The following is a 16,647-nucleotide window of genomic DNA, read 5'->3' as shown; positions in this document are numbered from 1 at the left end:
GTAAGAGTAGGCTGATTCCAAAGGTTTAAAAGTGCGTGGCAAAATTTTCCTGAAGAAACGAACTGTAATACTCTCACCTATTGAGGTAGTGAGGGGTGGGTGGCGATAAGCGAAGACAGTGACTCATAATAGCTGTTGCAATTGGACCGATTTCGACGTACTCGTAATCATTTTATATCCTTCTGTCATTGATGCGCAATAAATAACGTTATTGTAATCTGGCTTTGTTATTAAAATTGTATATTTCGTCACCCCTGCACATTGGAAAAAACATACACTATTATATTATCTGCCGCCAATTGTCAACATTGTAAATGGCAGGTTTTGAAATCCTATTGAAGCAAAGTTAGCATCTTGTATGGTACACCCAAGTATGGAGTGATTGCACCCACGTACGATTCGAGGTTAAAGCGAAGGTAAGACAACACTACAATCCGGAATGTTTCTTGTTTTAAGCCTTAGTGATTGTCTGATCTGCTGGCCCATCTAGCCAGAAACTAAGTAAGAAGTTTTAGGCTCAGCTTATCAGCTCTCTTATTTTCGACAAACCCAAAATCTAGGTATATCCGACATTATGCAGAAGACGAATTTTGAAATGGCAAAACCCTGCTCGCATGGCAACAGTAAAGTTCGAAATTTGCCACGTACAATTCCAAGAAAACAAACTACTCGTATAGTCATTGTTCTGTCGCGAGAATCGGTTATAATACGAGATAAACTGAATTTAACGTTTATTTTCAAACGAGGAGCCGAGATACTGCACGGTGTATATTAACGTTTTCACTTGGAGTCATGCTTCGTTATTCACGACGCAATTTCTTTATAGGTATTTTATTTACGCGTCGGCCTGGAAGCCGTTTTTAATATGGCAAGGTTTTTAAGTTACAATGTGGAGAAATCTTCTTTAGCTAAGCTACTCCCTCCCAGTTGAACACATCCACTAAAAAAAAGCAAGTGAACTTAAAGAAAATGTTGACAAACCTTAAATCCAAAAGATGGTTGTTGATCTTCAAATAATTATTGATCAGTTAATTTTATTCCACTATATTCACTTTTTAACTCATTAAATATACCCATGGTCCCATGGTACTCCTCACTGTCACAGCACAATATTATAATTGTAATATTTGTAATAAATGATCAAAACTGAATTATAGTACATCGTCATCAAAAGACAATGATTTTCCTATAGGCAATATTTGGCGTTGGGCGTCATTACATTGTGATGAGGAAGGTCGGACTTAAATGAGTCATTTACTATAGGTACAGATGATGTCATTAAAGTACGATTCCTCGTTATTAGCCGACAACTCAAGACTACTTTTTTGGCTTTTAGTCAAACGTTAGTTATTTTTGTCGTGAGCTTACAATTAACCTGTCCTCTCCCAGAGGCACAAATTTGTGCCCAAATTCCTTTGATCCTGTTATCCTGGGAGATGACAGATTAAAATTCGTAGGTATTTCTAGTCATACGGGGGTTAAATTAACATTGCTCTTGAAATATTTCATGATATCTGTCGGTTAGTTTGTACAGTACACATGACAATTTTGGAGATGTTATTAGCATCTTATAGATGAAACATTAAATTCTTTCCCACACCTCACATAATGAAAATATTAAAATGAAAGGTCACTAATCTAACTACTGCTACAAAACGCTGCTAGTGTGTTTAGTTTACCTCACTTGGTTAAAGTTCGTCCTGTGCCCTTAGTGTAAGTTTTCGGTTACAAAATACGTCTCGATCGCGATTTTAACGCGAACGTGATCGAGACGTATTTTGTAACCGAAAACGTACACTAAGGGCACTGAACACGAAACCAGAATCGTGTAGGTATAAGACTGATTGTCGCGTTGACTTATCTTTGATTTTTCAAGCTATATAGATGTTGCAGCTGTGGTAGTAGACGTTTTTTGGTCATATGCCCTTCTATATAATTAAAAATACGCTATAGAATCCAATCCATATCACAGATGGTAGCCGTGCCTGAACAAAAGGCATTATAACAGTTGCCACGGAAAGTTGGTGAAAATGTGCTTGCAGTATAACTACTAAAACAGTAGTTAATGAGGTAAAGAGGACATTATGATTATGGACACATTTGCGCGTGCAGAAGCTATTAATGCCAAGTTGTTCTGTAAAATTTTACATTAACCGAAATAGCAACTGTCAACATGTGTACATTCAATTTAATGGCTACTTTGTAGTTATTAAAATATTGGATTTGTACTAAAAAAAAAAATTCTATAATAGGGCGTAGGGCAACCATTTTAAAATCTAATTGATTTAGGCATTACTTCGCAGATGTCCATGTCAACTGACTACAAAAATAGCAGCAATATAGCAAATACTGTTACATTTCGAAACATCTCAAGCTCAGTACATGAGATTGCAAAGAAAAAGGGCATTTTATACCAACACGCAGATCTGTGTGGCAAGAGATGTGCAAGTGTGACGGGAGACCCTAACAATAAGTTCAGAAAATATTAATTTGATTGGCCGAAACGGTTACCCTATTTTAAACTGAGTATCGGCTGCCGAATAATGCTTTATTAAATACTGGTTTTGTGTTGAAACAGTTTGTCGAGAGCACAGAGTACATGTCTAGAGTGAAACTGTTTACTTTTCCGTAAGCGAGCGTTTTTAAGTAGGTTAGCTTAGTCCTACCTATATATACAAGGCTATGTCAAGTTCCCTTCCTACACGCTTATCTGAGTGACTAAGAACTTTTTTAAATATAACCGTTTGTAATAACAAACCGATCGAGGCATGCTTGGACGACCGTCTAATCTAAATAAGTTCCGCCAAAGCAATGTTTGCCATATCTTATTTTAATAACAAAATAGGCTTGCGTTTGATAGATGAGTGGGTCACAATAGATATCAAAATGGTCAGTAAGTACCCTTAGTGTAAGTTTTCGGTTACAAAATACGTCTCGTTCGCGTTAAAATCTCAATTTGTATGGAAACACGAACAGCGCCTCTAGCGGAACGTTTTCGATTTTCGTGTTTCCATACAAATTGAGATTTTAACGCGAACGCGATCGAGACGTATTTTGTAACCGAAAACCGTAGGTACTGCGGTACTAAGGGTACAGATTGTCTATATTCCTTTGACACGATGCTGTGGTATATGGATAAAAATGCGAAAAAAGATCACTAGACAAGAGCTGGAAAACGAAACGAAACCTTATTGGATGATTATTTCTTCTTAGGACATTCTTTTTACTTGTCTCACTATGTCTTTATTTTATCTGGGCAACGAAACTCCAATGTGGAAAATACAAACTTGTCGTTTTGGAATCATCACTTGATGTTTTATAGTTTTCCTAGTTATCAATATAAAATCTAATACGTGTATAGCCTCTGTTTCCGTCATACTCTTTAAAAAATATGTAAAATGTAAAAAAAGAACTATTCCCTTTCCTTTCAAATTCTTCGCACCAAATCTTTCCTATTTACCCGACAACGGCAAAGCCAAAAAAGCTATGTAGTCTTAGATTTAGTATTTAATCTGCTCGCTATTACATCATATGTGTTCGTTACGCTACAATACAACAGACCTTGTAATGTAAAAAGCCGAGAGGCCCCAAGTTCAATTGGGTTAGCGAGAGACGGTTAAAAATAACCGTTTGACTGGCGAGCGGTCAGGCAGTCAGGTGTCAAGAATCAAGATATAACCTTGGTATAATATGCAAACATTTGTTTTATCTTTATCGGATTAAATTTGCTAACGTTTTACTTTTAGAATTGAGGACGCATTCCACGTACAATGTTGGTAGATTTGCCACGGTATATGTCCGGACATGCCCGGTTATTTTTTTCAATTTATCCGTACATGTGGTATTCGTACTTATGGTGCTATCCAAGATCGAGTTGTGAACTCTTACTATTATCTAATGACTATTTCCAAGAGTATTAAGTTTAATTACTTAGCATTTAGCATCGTGTGATGTTTAAGAAAACCTGATTGTGAACGCAGGTACTTTATCTTGAGACTAAATTAGTCGAGATGTTTCTTCGTATTTACAAATTGGCAATTCAGTCTTATCAATTCTAAAATAACATCGCTTTTATCAAAGAAGTTTGGGCGTAATAAATACTAAGCACTTTAATTTCATAGATATCAGTTTTCCAATAGAAAACCCGACTACAAAAGTACTGTTTCATTTTACCAATAAATAGCCATCACAGTTTTCCACGAACGTGTTTTGTCTATCGTTGTCTTTCGAACAACCTTTGCACTTTATGTCAAGCAAAGAAGCTAGCTTTCAAGTCAATACTATTGGCCCATTCTGCATCAATGTAAAGGGCAACAGCCAATACACCCGTAGGTTTAAAATGTATTGTAAAATGTATGTGTACCTCTTTAGCGTAAACAACACATTAAATCTAACGTCGCCCACAGAATAGTTTGATTCTAGAACATTCTCGGTCCCCGACTCCTACTAAAATACCTTGACCGGTAGATGAGAAAACAAAAATATTTTGGGCACGCGGCCATGGCTTTGAGAGTCGATTACGAAGTATTACGTAGATTTAGTACTTTGTTTTCGAAACAAACTGTACTGTATTCTAAAAGAGTATATGTGCCATTAGGAAGAGTTGTAACTATATTCACTGTTCTCTTCATCTGTGCGATGGTTAAGCGTGGGGCGTGCATTGAGGGTAGGCAGTGCTAGTGCTTCCTACCCTGCTTGGGTGGGGGGATGGCGCGCTGCTGTCCCTTGAATTGGCCCGCTGCACGTCAATAGGGTAAGCTGACCCGGACTGGGCACATAGTCGAGGTGAAGTTTCCTGCCAGTGCCTAATCTGTGTAGGTTTTCCACGGGCCTGGCTTGCGGAGCCACTGGGATCCTTCAGCCCAATTAATCCCTGCGAAGTCATACTTGGAACTTTTTACTATCGCCATTGTATTTTGGTGGCAAGCATGAGCGTCCATGAAACTTAAAACTTAAATGGTACAATGTGGAAATTTCGACCAAAGCTGTAAATTTTGATTCCAGTTGCACACGGCCGGGCGTCTCAAATCAGTTCAATAAATCTTTATTTTTATGGCACAATAAGTCCCGAGCACTTCAATTAAGTCAGCAATATTATTCTAGAGCCCTTACTAGCCTAACCAACTGACTGAACATTCAATTCAATTCACATAAGTACTCAAATTTCGCCTGTTGGGCTAACACTCATTGTTTTTTAAGACAAGTCTGTCCAAATTGGGATTGCAAATCGTGGACGGATGATTAATTAGACGTTCGTTTGTTTACGTAACACAGTGACATCATGTCATTACCATGTTTTCGATATTCAGTTTCGATATCTTTTCGTTAGCTTTTATTAGGACGATTTTGAATGTCAACAGAGAAACGGAAACTGATGATGATGTTAAAGTTATTTTTTGAAGGTCATGATGAAAATTCCGCAAACATAAAAAAAATATTAACGTAACACTCCACGAACGTAACGTACAAAGTGCAATGTGCTAAGGCGTTTTTAACCTGGTTAAATTATCCCATAACAATAATATTAATAGATACAACAATTTGTGACGTGAGGATAGTTCTATTTAACATGTACCTCGTTGAGTTTCTTGCCGGATTCTTCTCAAAAGAGTTTTTTCCGAACCGGTGGTAGATTTTTTTTTGACATTCATAAGTGCTTGTCATAGCCTAAATTGAATAAAGATATTTTGACTTTGACTTGGACATGTTTAATGAAGTTTCTTCTGACATGTGCAATATTTGTAACCACACGTGTATGTTCCTGCGAAATAAACAATTTCATTTCAATTATCTCCTTTTCTCTTTTTTCTTTCCAAACCTTCATTACACTTGCAAAAATTTCATCCTCAATTCCCGTATCGCCATTTTAAAAAGACACCGTCATAAATTTACAAAAGTTTCTTTCTTTTGATTAATCGAGTTATGCGATGAAACACCTCAAAGAACTTTCTCGATTCCGCGCCGTTGCGGTCGCGCAAGATGCGCAGCCTCTATCCATACAAGGTCAGCGCGTACGTGCGTACGCGCAGGACCATCGAATTGAGTCGCGCGCGATGCCTCGCCTCACCCATTGCGAAATTATAGGACCTGCTATAAGAATAGCAACAATTGCAAGTAAATTTCAGAATGAATAAGGTTAGTTTTAGACCAGTTAGATTTTATTACACCAAGCCTATGCGTTTATGTTGGCGACGAGAGAATTTGACTTGCCGGATTTGTATGAAAAGAATTGGAAATAGTACTTGCTGTTTTACTTCAAGTATGTAAAAATAAATAAGTTTTAAAAGTTGTCAGAGCCAGTCAGAAGTTCTTTATTGTATACTCAGCGGCAAAAAATCTGGTCCTCAAATGTAATAAATAGGTCATTTTGCATGTAGAGTGGGCCGAATTTTGTTCCGCTGGGTTGCGCAGATTATAAATAACCATTCCTTATTTATATCTTATTACCATTGTTTTACGGACGAAAGTTTTCAATTCAGAGTCAATTATTTATTCATAAAATTGTTTCTAAAGTTTGTTTAGTTGATCAACGAAGCGAGCAAATATTTTGTACAACAAACTTGATAGTTCAAATTATGACAAACCTCAGTTTACTCTCACTCAACCCTTCTAACAACCGGAACTGATATGGATATGTAAATCTACCAATAAACATTGCATAAACATCGCAATAGATTACTAAGTAATCGACACGACTTTTCACGAATTTTCCGCATGAAGGTGTATATGTCGAATGACTGATTGTATGAACGACGTTCACGGTTAAATATTGTTATGTACGTATTCATTCATATATCTACAAAATCTGTATAAAATTCAACTTTAGTGAACAATTCGACAAGCACGCGTAACGTGCGTGATCCTACGTCACCGCTAATCCTCAACATCTTTGTAACACTTAGTTATTTGTATTGAAAATATTTTTAAATTGGGGTTGAATAGATATGTCGTTACATACTGATATACAACAAGTCTGACTTGTTTTTGCAGCTATCTGCCACCTTGAAACTATACGCGACATAGGTGTTCGGAGGCTCTTTTGGCACGGGTGAGTAAAAAATGGAAAAAAAATCACCTCACAGCAATGTAGACATTACTCAAGGTTTCAAGCAAAAAAAATATTCCAGAGCAATGGTGCTTATTTGCTCTGTAGCAAAGCAATCGGTAAACGTATGAAGTTTAATACGAATGAACCAATGGAAGGCTCTGTTCCAATTCATTCTCATAATTCAATTTTTTAATTTGTAATTAATTATGTCAAATTTAGTAACTAAATTAAATACATGATTCGCTTTATAAGGTAAAACGAGTAGGTTATTTCGACGAAGTTTTTGCGCACAATCCTTGGATAACGTGACGTACCTATACATGTTTATGTGCGCAGTTGTGGATATATAGCGAGTTAGCGACATCAAGTATCGAACTGATGACAATGGCAACCATTTTAATGGGTACAGGTGGGCAACAGAAAACGTATCAATCGATAATTTTGGACTATAAGTTGGTTATTCTCATGATAGAATAGCTGACGCTATAGTTCATTGTTATTTGGACAGATTTTACATGAGTATCGTCACATTTTATGTAAGAATTGGGCAGTCCAATGTACGAGTATATGGGCAGCAAAATGGGTAAGACGTAATGGCGATTTTTGATTTTAGGGCAACTACTTTTCACCTTTTTTTCATGTATTTTAGTTTCTAGATCAAAAATTAAGTTGTAATACAAATACCCTAATAGGGCTTGAGTGAGCGATAATGAGCCCATCCTATTCACAAACCAGGCACGGCAAAGCTTTCATACTTTCATACTTGGAACTTCGAAACGCACTAATCAAGTAGGCTATCGTCAAAAGGTGTTTATTTGTCCATTGACCATTTGGCGGAACTAGATTTGTTTTATGCGACTGGCTGGAAACGAGCAAGTGGGTCTCCTGATGGTAAGAGATCACCACCGCCCATAAACATCTGCAACACCACGGGTATTGTAGATGCGTTGACAACCTAGAGGCCGAAGATGGGATACCTCAAGTGCCAGCAATTTCACCGGCTGTCTTACTCTCCACGCCGAAACACAACAGTGCAAGTACTGCTACTTCACGGTAGGATTAGCGAGCAAGATGGTGGTAGCAATCCGGGCGGACCTTGCACAAGGTCCTACCACCAGAACAAAGCTCTATTATTTTACAGAAGACGTGCAACAACGACGTAGCTAGTGCAACACCTGTTTAAACAGCATTGTTTGACTTTAGAAGTCTTTTTGCAAAAATGACTGCGTAGATACTGCTACACTGTTGTGAACATTGCGTTCGTTTTCTTGACTAATAAACAGGGGCGAAGGTTTTTGTATTGTTTTTAAAACCCTGATGTTTAAGCGGGGTCTGGTCTATTTTTTTTTAACAAGGCTAAAAATTAAGTCAAAAACTGCCCAATTCTTACATAAATGTGACGATAAAATGTGACGGCCGAAACAATCGACGTCTTTTTCGCGCTTATTGCGTGGACATAGAGCGTTTTTATATAGGTATGGGACATGGACATAGAGGTACGGGGCGACCCATAGACTGACGGTCATCCATACCCCTTGGGAAATTTTCTAGACACCGCAGGTGATTAAAAACATCTGAACACGCTATTTTTATCAGGCAAAAGCACTTTTGCCAACTACTAAGCGAATTAGCCCGCCAGCATAGTATTATTAAAATAATCAGTTTTCATTTCAAACAGTAAAGAAGACTTCTGTGTTTGAACAGTTTTTCAATAAGCTGAAACACGCAACAGTTTACTGATAACGGATTTGGGGCGCCGATAAAGAGGGCCGATAGGTATTACAGTTAGTACACACCCATTCGTAATATTAAGTTAACCTTTTTCAGAGTTGTCTACAAAGGTACTTATTGTAAGGAGACTCGGATGTCTGTGCATCCTTAAGTGTCTCAAATAGGTATGCCTTGAAAAGTTCATACATGACAGTCGGTAGAACCCTGTCGCAGGGAGCCTCTGCCGCCTTTATAAATAAAAAATAAATAAATATCATGGGACAATTGACCTAGTCCCAAACTAACCAAAGCTTGTACTATGGATACTAGGCAACGGATAAACATACTTATATCCTCCTGAGTCCTGACATTTTTTAACAAACTTAGCGTTTAAGACCTAGACGTTGGTAATCTGCTTTGTTATTTTGGACATTATTTCAAAATTCTTAGAATTCTTTATTCAATAAACAATTTGTACTTTATAAAGCACATTTGGCTGTTATTCTTAGTGTTAATTGGTCCTTTATAAAGTATGCGAGGACTTAGGAGGATCTAGATAAATACATACTTAAATACAATACATATTAAACATCCACGACATGTGAACAAACATTTGTGTTATTCATACAAATATCTGCCCCGGCCGGGAATCAAACCCGGGACCTCAAGCTTCATAGTAAGGTTCTCTAACCACTTGGTCATCCGGTCATCAAATATCAAGTTTTATTATCTATTGTTTTATATTCATCAAATATCAAGTTTTATTTTGAAAAGTGCAGCTAATGCCGACTGTAACAGGATTCTACCAAGTGTCAACTTCCTAATTGTGATTACCAATACAAAGAAATCTTTTATTCGCATTACAAAAAAAGGTACACAATATTAACCTTTCTTTTGATGAACCTATTTCAATGTGATGATGAAATTTGGTATGGAAATAGTTTGAGACCCTTAGAAAGACAAAGGATAAGTTCATCCCAGAAAATTATATACCTAGTTCCCGCAGCGCAGGTGCGCAATAAACGAATTATTCGCAGTCGAATTCGCGGCCAACAACTAGTAAGTATGTAAATGAATTTAAAACATTGTCCAAGTTTTTTCTAACAAGATTCAACACGTCTGGATAATCAACCATCTCTAATTTCAGACTACGATTACATTTTCAATGATTACATTTTCAACGTTTCCAGAATAAACTATTCTAATAATAAACCATTCTAACTTATAATTTCTAGAACGAGTTAGAATATGAAGAAAACTTTGTTACTAAGAGACTTTCTAGAACCCGAATGTAGGCGCGGATGGCGAGTCAACTGATTTCACCTTCGTAAAAGGCGTTCGCAACACCCATTATGCAAATATATCCATGCAAACACTGAATTTAATGGTGAAGAAGACACTGGTTGACCCCAAAATCCTAAAACGGGTCCTTACTACGGTAAATCCCATCTAGGTTAGGTTTCGAACAAAGACAAATTCTCGCACAATACACAATGAATGTGGTGAAAATTTGATGAGTGATAGCAATTTTGAACTTACCCGGATGCCTCCGTGATTATTTTTCGCGTTGAAAACACCCTATGAGAGGATTAATTTTATTTTCCACCTCGGATGAATAAGACTGAACGCTTGACAGATGACTGACCGTCTTAAAAAAGATGGAGGATCACGGACGAAATTACGTCATTCGGCGGGAAAATTAAAATTGCTATTACACATACTTTATAATTGAAAAGTAACTGAAAAAATACGATAAATATTTTAAATGCTGCTTAATATAATAACTCACCTCATGAATTGAAGATTTGTGTGATAATATCACAATTTCACTTGTTCTTCTAATACATTTAGAAGTCCGTTTCACTCCGATACAACGCGCTGTTGCCAAACTGTGATTGCATCAGAAATTTGCGAGCGTTCAGATTTACACATTTCAAGACACTTGAGCATTACTTTACGTATTATCCACGGTAGTTACGCTTGAAGACTTATTCGGAAAAGAAATAAATCCAAAATGTTAACAGTTCAATAACTTCTTGTTGTTCCAAATCCAGTATGGCGGAACGGCAACGTCGCTATTCTTATTCGAAACTAATTTGTCTGAAGAAAGAAAATCTGACTTTCAAATATTGTATCGTAACCGAGTATTGGATTCTTTGCATATGTTTATTATAACTAAATGCACTAGTAACTAGAATAACTTTATTGTTTGGTGAGATAGTTATCAATAGAAAGTATAAAATTAACTGAATGAATAGCGTCCAGTCGAACTTGTTTCCGTTTAGTGAAGGTGTAAACACTAAACAACAAACAAAGACACTGTGTTGCCATTTAAAAAATAAAAGCTACTATAAAAATACTTACCGTTGCGATGCGATGTAATAATCAAGGGCCTTTAACCATCTTTAACGTTAAACGCCACAAAGAAATTAAGATTTATCTATTACAAAATATGCAGTTATTAGACTACATATGAGTAATGCCTTATAGTAATATTATCGTAAGTTTATTTAATTTTATCTATGATAAACTTTAATTAAAGTAAAGGAGTAGTCGATATCGACGAAATTTACTAATGTGGGGGTTTCAAAAAAGAACTGATTTAGTTTGGACTTTGTCTCAAAGGAAACGCGTATTCTAATCCGTATGAAGTTTGGTCGCCCAGTTACTAAACCTAAGCGTGTGTAATTAAGAGTTAATTATTTTTGTAATAGTTAATTTTACGTCTTAAGTTTTAACAACGGAAAACACATGAATGAATATATAAATTATTTATCGATACTATACCCAAAAGTATTAATTTGTCCAAAAAACGCCACACTTACAACACTAAAAGGCAACAATGAAATTAAATAGTAACACAAGTAAAAAAATATTCCAGGCTAAAACTGAAAGAACTAGTAAATATCTTTAAAATTTCAGTGCGTATGGCACAGAATATAAAAAGTAGAAGTGTACACGGCAACTACACTTCACATATTGCATCGAGAATGTGTAACCAAGTGCAACCCGTCTTTGCAATTATTTTAATGAGGGTAAAACAAAAATTGGTCACGTGTCAGGGCACTGAATGTTGCCATTTTGCTATTGTTAATGATTTAGGCGGTTATCACACTGTCATATCTTTTTTGGAGTTTATGTATAGCTTGGTAACGAGATACTGTCATAATTGAGACTCTAAGAACATTGGTTGGTTTTATCCAGAATATTTTAGTTACCACATGCGGAATTATTCGCAAACGAAGTCGCGGGGAACAAACTACCTTCGAATAATTTGACTTAAATTGTAATATGGTGGTATATAGAAAAAAAAAATCATTATCGACACGCCTATTATATGTGAATCATTGTCATGGAGATAAATCTAAAACAAAGGTATATAATAAATAAGAAAGAGTATTTATAATAAGTCATTAATGTTTATTCAAACGTTGGGCTGGACCATTACATCACATTAGTTACAAAATAATCTAAAATAGTAGTTTTTAACTTACACATAGCAACACCGGCTAACAAGAACACCGAAACAATACACACTTTAAAATTTTTGAATTTATTTTCACTTTATTTTAACAATCGGTAAAATGATCATAAACTGTGACAATTAATTAAATATTTTTGATCAAAACAAGTTTAACGGGCGGATAACAGGATTAAGTGCTGTGTCAAGGACTTCATACATATAAAACGAGTTTCTTTGTGATTAAAAATTATAATGTAGAATGCAATGCCAAATTTTGAATGTAAAATAGGTATACAAAATGTAATATACAAAAAAAACAGTACACTTTCATATTTCGTATTTAGAATATCTTCTCCATTCACTAATAAAGATATTCCTTCCTAATTTTGACTTATATCTACGATTTATAATTAAGGCACTTGATATTTATATCTTACTTACTTGATAAAGGACCATCAAAATTAAATAAATAACATTACGAAGGCTTGAGTTACATGTAGGTATCAAAAATATTACCTAAATACACTACTTCCTGTTATGTAGTAAGCATGTCATAAGTGATATGTATTATTAGTCAGTTATATTACCAGAAAATATTGGAAACCACTTGGAAAAAAACATAAAATGACAAATGAAGCGCGTCGTTCGGTAGTGACGTCACGCGGAACTTTAACTGGCGACTATATCTTTATCATTTTACAAAAGAAAAAATAATTGTCTAATATTCTCTAAAAATCTAATTGACAGACTAATTAGATTTACAGGACACTAGATAGTCCATTATTGTTTATTGGTATCAACTACCCTAGCGCTCTGTCCGTGTTTATTGGTCGTGTTCTGTTGTGAATATCGTTATCTCTCTCTCTTATATATTATTCTTATTTATTTCTTATATATATATATATATATATAAAATGATAGAATATAGTCGCCAGTTAAAGTTCCGCGTGACGTCACTACCGAACGACGCGCTTCATTTGTCATTTTATGTTTTTGACACGAAAAAATACGTTTCCAAGTGGTTCCCAATATTTTCTGGTAATGTATATGTATATGTATATATTATATACAACACAAGCCGTCACGACACAACACGACCGATAAATGTGAATGCAGCTTAACCCTTTTTCTCGAGTAGATTTCATTTAACTTTAAAAAAACTCTGAATGGATGTCTGCACCAACTTATCCGGTGACTTTTCAAACTTATTATATTTTCTTTTCATCGGAGAAACATCTGTTTCTGGTTTAGTTATCAAACTAGTCAACTGCACAGGAGAATACTGTAAAACGTACTGCTTTAAAATCTTAGTTTTCTGTCTCTTCAATTTCTTTTTCTTTTCATCTTTAAATTTAATTTTCAATTTTAATTTTCTATCATGACAATCTTTTTTCTTCAATTTCTTTACTCTTTTCACTTCACGATCGGTTTTCTTTAATTTCCTCTTTTTAATCTTGTCTTTGACCCCCTTGTTATCAAGTTTCCTTTTTCTAGTAGCGTCTATGGCAAAATCAATTGCAGAACTTATAACCTTATCATTATCATTGTTGGCCACATGATTATGATTAAAATTACATTTAAAATCGCGGTCAACCTCATTCAGATAATGATCTTTGAATTTTTCAACGTCCATATCAACATTTTCTGTTTCTAAAATTTCTTTATCTATAGCACTGAATTTGAAGGAACATTTCTTATCTTTGACAGGACTTTTTATTATAATTGTCTTAATGAACTCTTTTTCATTCCCACTGCCTATTTCTATCATATTAATGTTCACAACGTCGTCATGCTCTGAAATCTCTAAACTGGAATTATGTTCTATGTCGACAGTTTTCAATGTCTTAGGCGTATCAAAGTCGTTTAAGCTGTCATCACTTTTCGCTACAGATTCTGACGGTAGTTCAAATGTGGCTGAAGAATCATCATCACCATCATCGCTTTTAGTGGTATCATTGTCGTCAACTGTTGGATTTGAATCGCTCTTCTCGATAGCACCCTCACCTTCACTACAATTTGAATCTTTCGCATCGATACTGTCTTTATTAACTAAATTTATTTCGTCTGTTAAAAAATCATCCGTTTTGACATTTTCATCGTCGATTTTACGGATTTCTTTAGATTGTTCAAGTGATTCTTCTGTTTCAGATAGTTTTACAGTTAAGTTTTCTTTTGACTCCTGTAACAGAAGAAAAGATAAAGTTAAACATGTTAACATTCTGCTTGTTCTGCAATTTTTTCGCGCTTCGCTGCGAACAGACAGAATCTATAGTTATTTTTTTAGGACTACGAAACCGTATAAAACGCATTATTGCAGGCGAATTCATATGCGCGTTTCAAGTCTTTCGCCCTGTGGCGTTCTCATAATTTATCAGTAATTTGTAGTCGAGAAAACTCGACGACGTACCAGGATGGAACCTTTTCATAATCAATTTCGCTATGCCTTCCTTGGCAAATGTACGGGATGTCAAGATGACGTTAGTAGCACAAAGGTTCCAACCTGATACGTGATGCGAAATGCGCATAAAAAAAAAAACAAAAAAATTCTCACGTTATTTGCCCAGCCGTATTCTTAAACGTCGTATTGTTATAACGCAAAATTGTATGTATGTATGTATGTAAACTCTTTATTGTACAAAATAAGTAAACAAACACAGATGACAAACAATGAAATATATGTACAAAGGCGAACTTATCCCTTTGAGGGATCTCTACCAATTGTAATGTCCACATTCGAAAAAATACAGCTACGGCTATTTACTCTTTAACTTCTTAAAGGGCTTACCACACTAAACTGAAATTGTTACCTGTTCAAATGTTACTTGTTCTTTCTTGTTCGTGATTTATAACTCACCTCCATATATTCTCCGAATACTTCGACACATTTCTTTGGTGAACTCCACCTCTTCGAATTATCATTATTCTCCAGGTTTTCTTTAAACACATTTTGAAACAGCTCGTCCAGAATTTCACTGTAAAAATAAAGAAAATTGTTGAATACTTCTGCTGCCCTGCGACTTATATTTAACTAGCTTTTGCCCGCAAATCAGGCTGTGTTTCCACCAGAGATTTGCGAGGAATGTGTTTGAAATGAACCAATAGAAAAGCTTCATTTACCTATCCTCGCTCCGCCGAGCTGTTTCCACTGGAGCTGCGCTGAGCGAGGATAGGAATATGAAGCGTTTCAATGAGGGCTATCGTTTTTCGTCTCACTAGATGGCGCCACTGTTGTGTGAGGTTTTTAAGTGTGGCTTTCAAAGTCTGTTATTACGGGCGTGAAAACAAAGTTTAGATTAAAATCATATTTAATACACCTTAAAACCGTACCATGAAAATATCGAGCAACCACAGTGTTGCGTAGTCCCGTTTTGTTCGGAAAAAAAGGGGAAAAAGTTTCCGAAAGACAAAACTTGCCATAATTAATTTCAGGTCATGCAAAATATTCACAAATTATTCTAATTATAACCCGCGTAGCTCACCCAAAAACTATGAGATTTGACATTTCGGAGACCTCACGCCACACTAGCGCCTCCAGCGGCGAATTCATACGCGATAGCCCTCATTGATCCATGACAAAGATTCCTGGCATCCTCGCATATCTCTGGTGGCCACGCAGCCTCATGCCAATAATTATCGTAAGGCAAGACCACTAGACTTTCTACAGCCTACATAGAGCACTTAGCTCCGGTTGGGCGTCCCAGGTACCGTTGGAGGGACGAGGTCCAGACCTTTTGGACCTCGGACGCAAAGGCTGACAATAGTTGGCCGAAGATCGTAAAGCGTGGCGTAGAATGTTGCAGGCCAAGACCCACTTCGCGTCACTAGACCTGATAGTAGTAAATAGATCATCTCCAGGGCGGATTAACAATGTCGGGCCCTCCGGCAATTCAATTTTCAGTGCCTCTTAGGCTTTTAATGAACATCAGCTGTTTTTAAGTTCAATAAAATCAACTGACAGAATGGGTCAAAAAAAGTAATGATAGATATTGGTCATTGAGAATACAAAACTCCCAGTTAATTGTTCACTGTATGAATCATTTTCGATGTCTTTAGTGCCCCCACGGGGCCTTTAGCCGTTGCGGGGCCCCTAGGCAGTTGCCTACTCAGCCTAATGGTTAATCCGGCCCGGATCACCTCCTTTCATAGAAGTCAGTTAAAAAAAATAGAACCAACTTCAAAAACCTTGAAAATAATTTTCTACTAGTTTGAAGTCGGTGCCTGAGCTCAAGCCAGCAGGAGTGGAACTATAGTTGTCTACCTCACATACATACTATATATTGGGCTTCAATCACTCCTGCTGGCTCGTGCTGAGGCACCGACTTCAAACTAGTAGAAAATTATTTTCAAGGTTTTAAGAGTTGGTTAATTTTTTTGTAAAAATTGTTTTTTTATGATTTTTGTTATTTGTAGCCAAAGTGCATCTCAC

At 36.2% G+C, this 16,647-nt stretch overlaps 2 protein-coding genes across 3 annotated transcripts in view; both read right to left on the bottom strand.

Annotated features, from left to right (window-relative positions):
- Window positions 1-11,054, bottom strand: part of LOC141444473 (cyclin G-like) — a 45,753-nt gene extending 34,699 nt beyond the window's left edge. Inside the window, exon 1 of one of the 2 annotated variants that reach the window (XM_074110026.1) lies at window positions 10,548-11,054. The gene's annotated coding sequence lies outside the window, so the exon portion shown is untranslated. Of the gene's footprint in view, window positions 1-10,297; window positions 10,415-10,547 lie in introns of those variants that run through there. The other variant, XM_074110025.1, reaches the window with a different exon arrangement.
- A 1,860-nt stretch (window positions 11,055-12,914) lies between these two features.
- LOC141444472 (uncharacterized) overlaps window positions 12,915-16,647 on the bottom strand; it is a gene marked incomplete in the record, with an annotated part of 42,437 nt that continues 38,704 nt past the window's right edge. Inside the window, 1 exon segment of the mRNA XM_074110024.1 lies at window positions 12,915-14,397. Coding sequence (XP_073966125.1) covers window positions 13,363-14,397 — 1,035 coding nt within the window.

The sequence above is a fragment of the Choristoneura fumiferana genome, chromosome 30 (genome assembly GCF_025370935.1).
Source record: "Choristoneura fumiferana chromosome 30, NRCan_CFum_1, whole genome shotgun sequence".
NCBI lineage: Eukaryota > Metazoa > Arthropoda > Insecta > Lepidoptera > Tortricidae > Choristoneura > Choristoneura fumiferana.
Note: the sequence above shows the minus strand (reverse complement) of the source record. Positions and strands in the feature narration are given on the sequence as shown.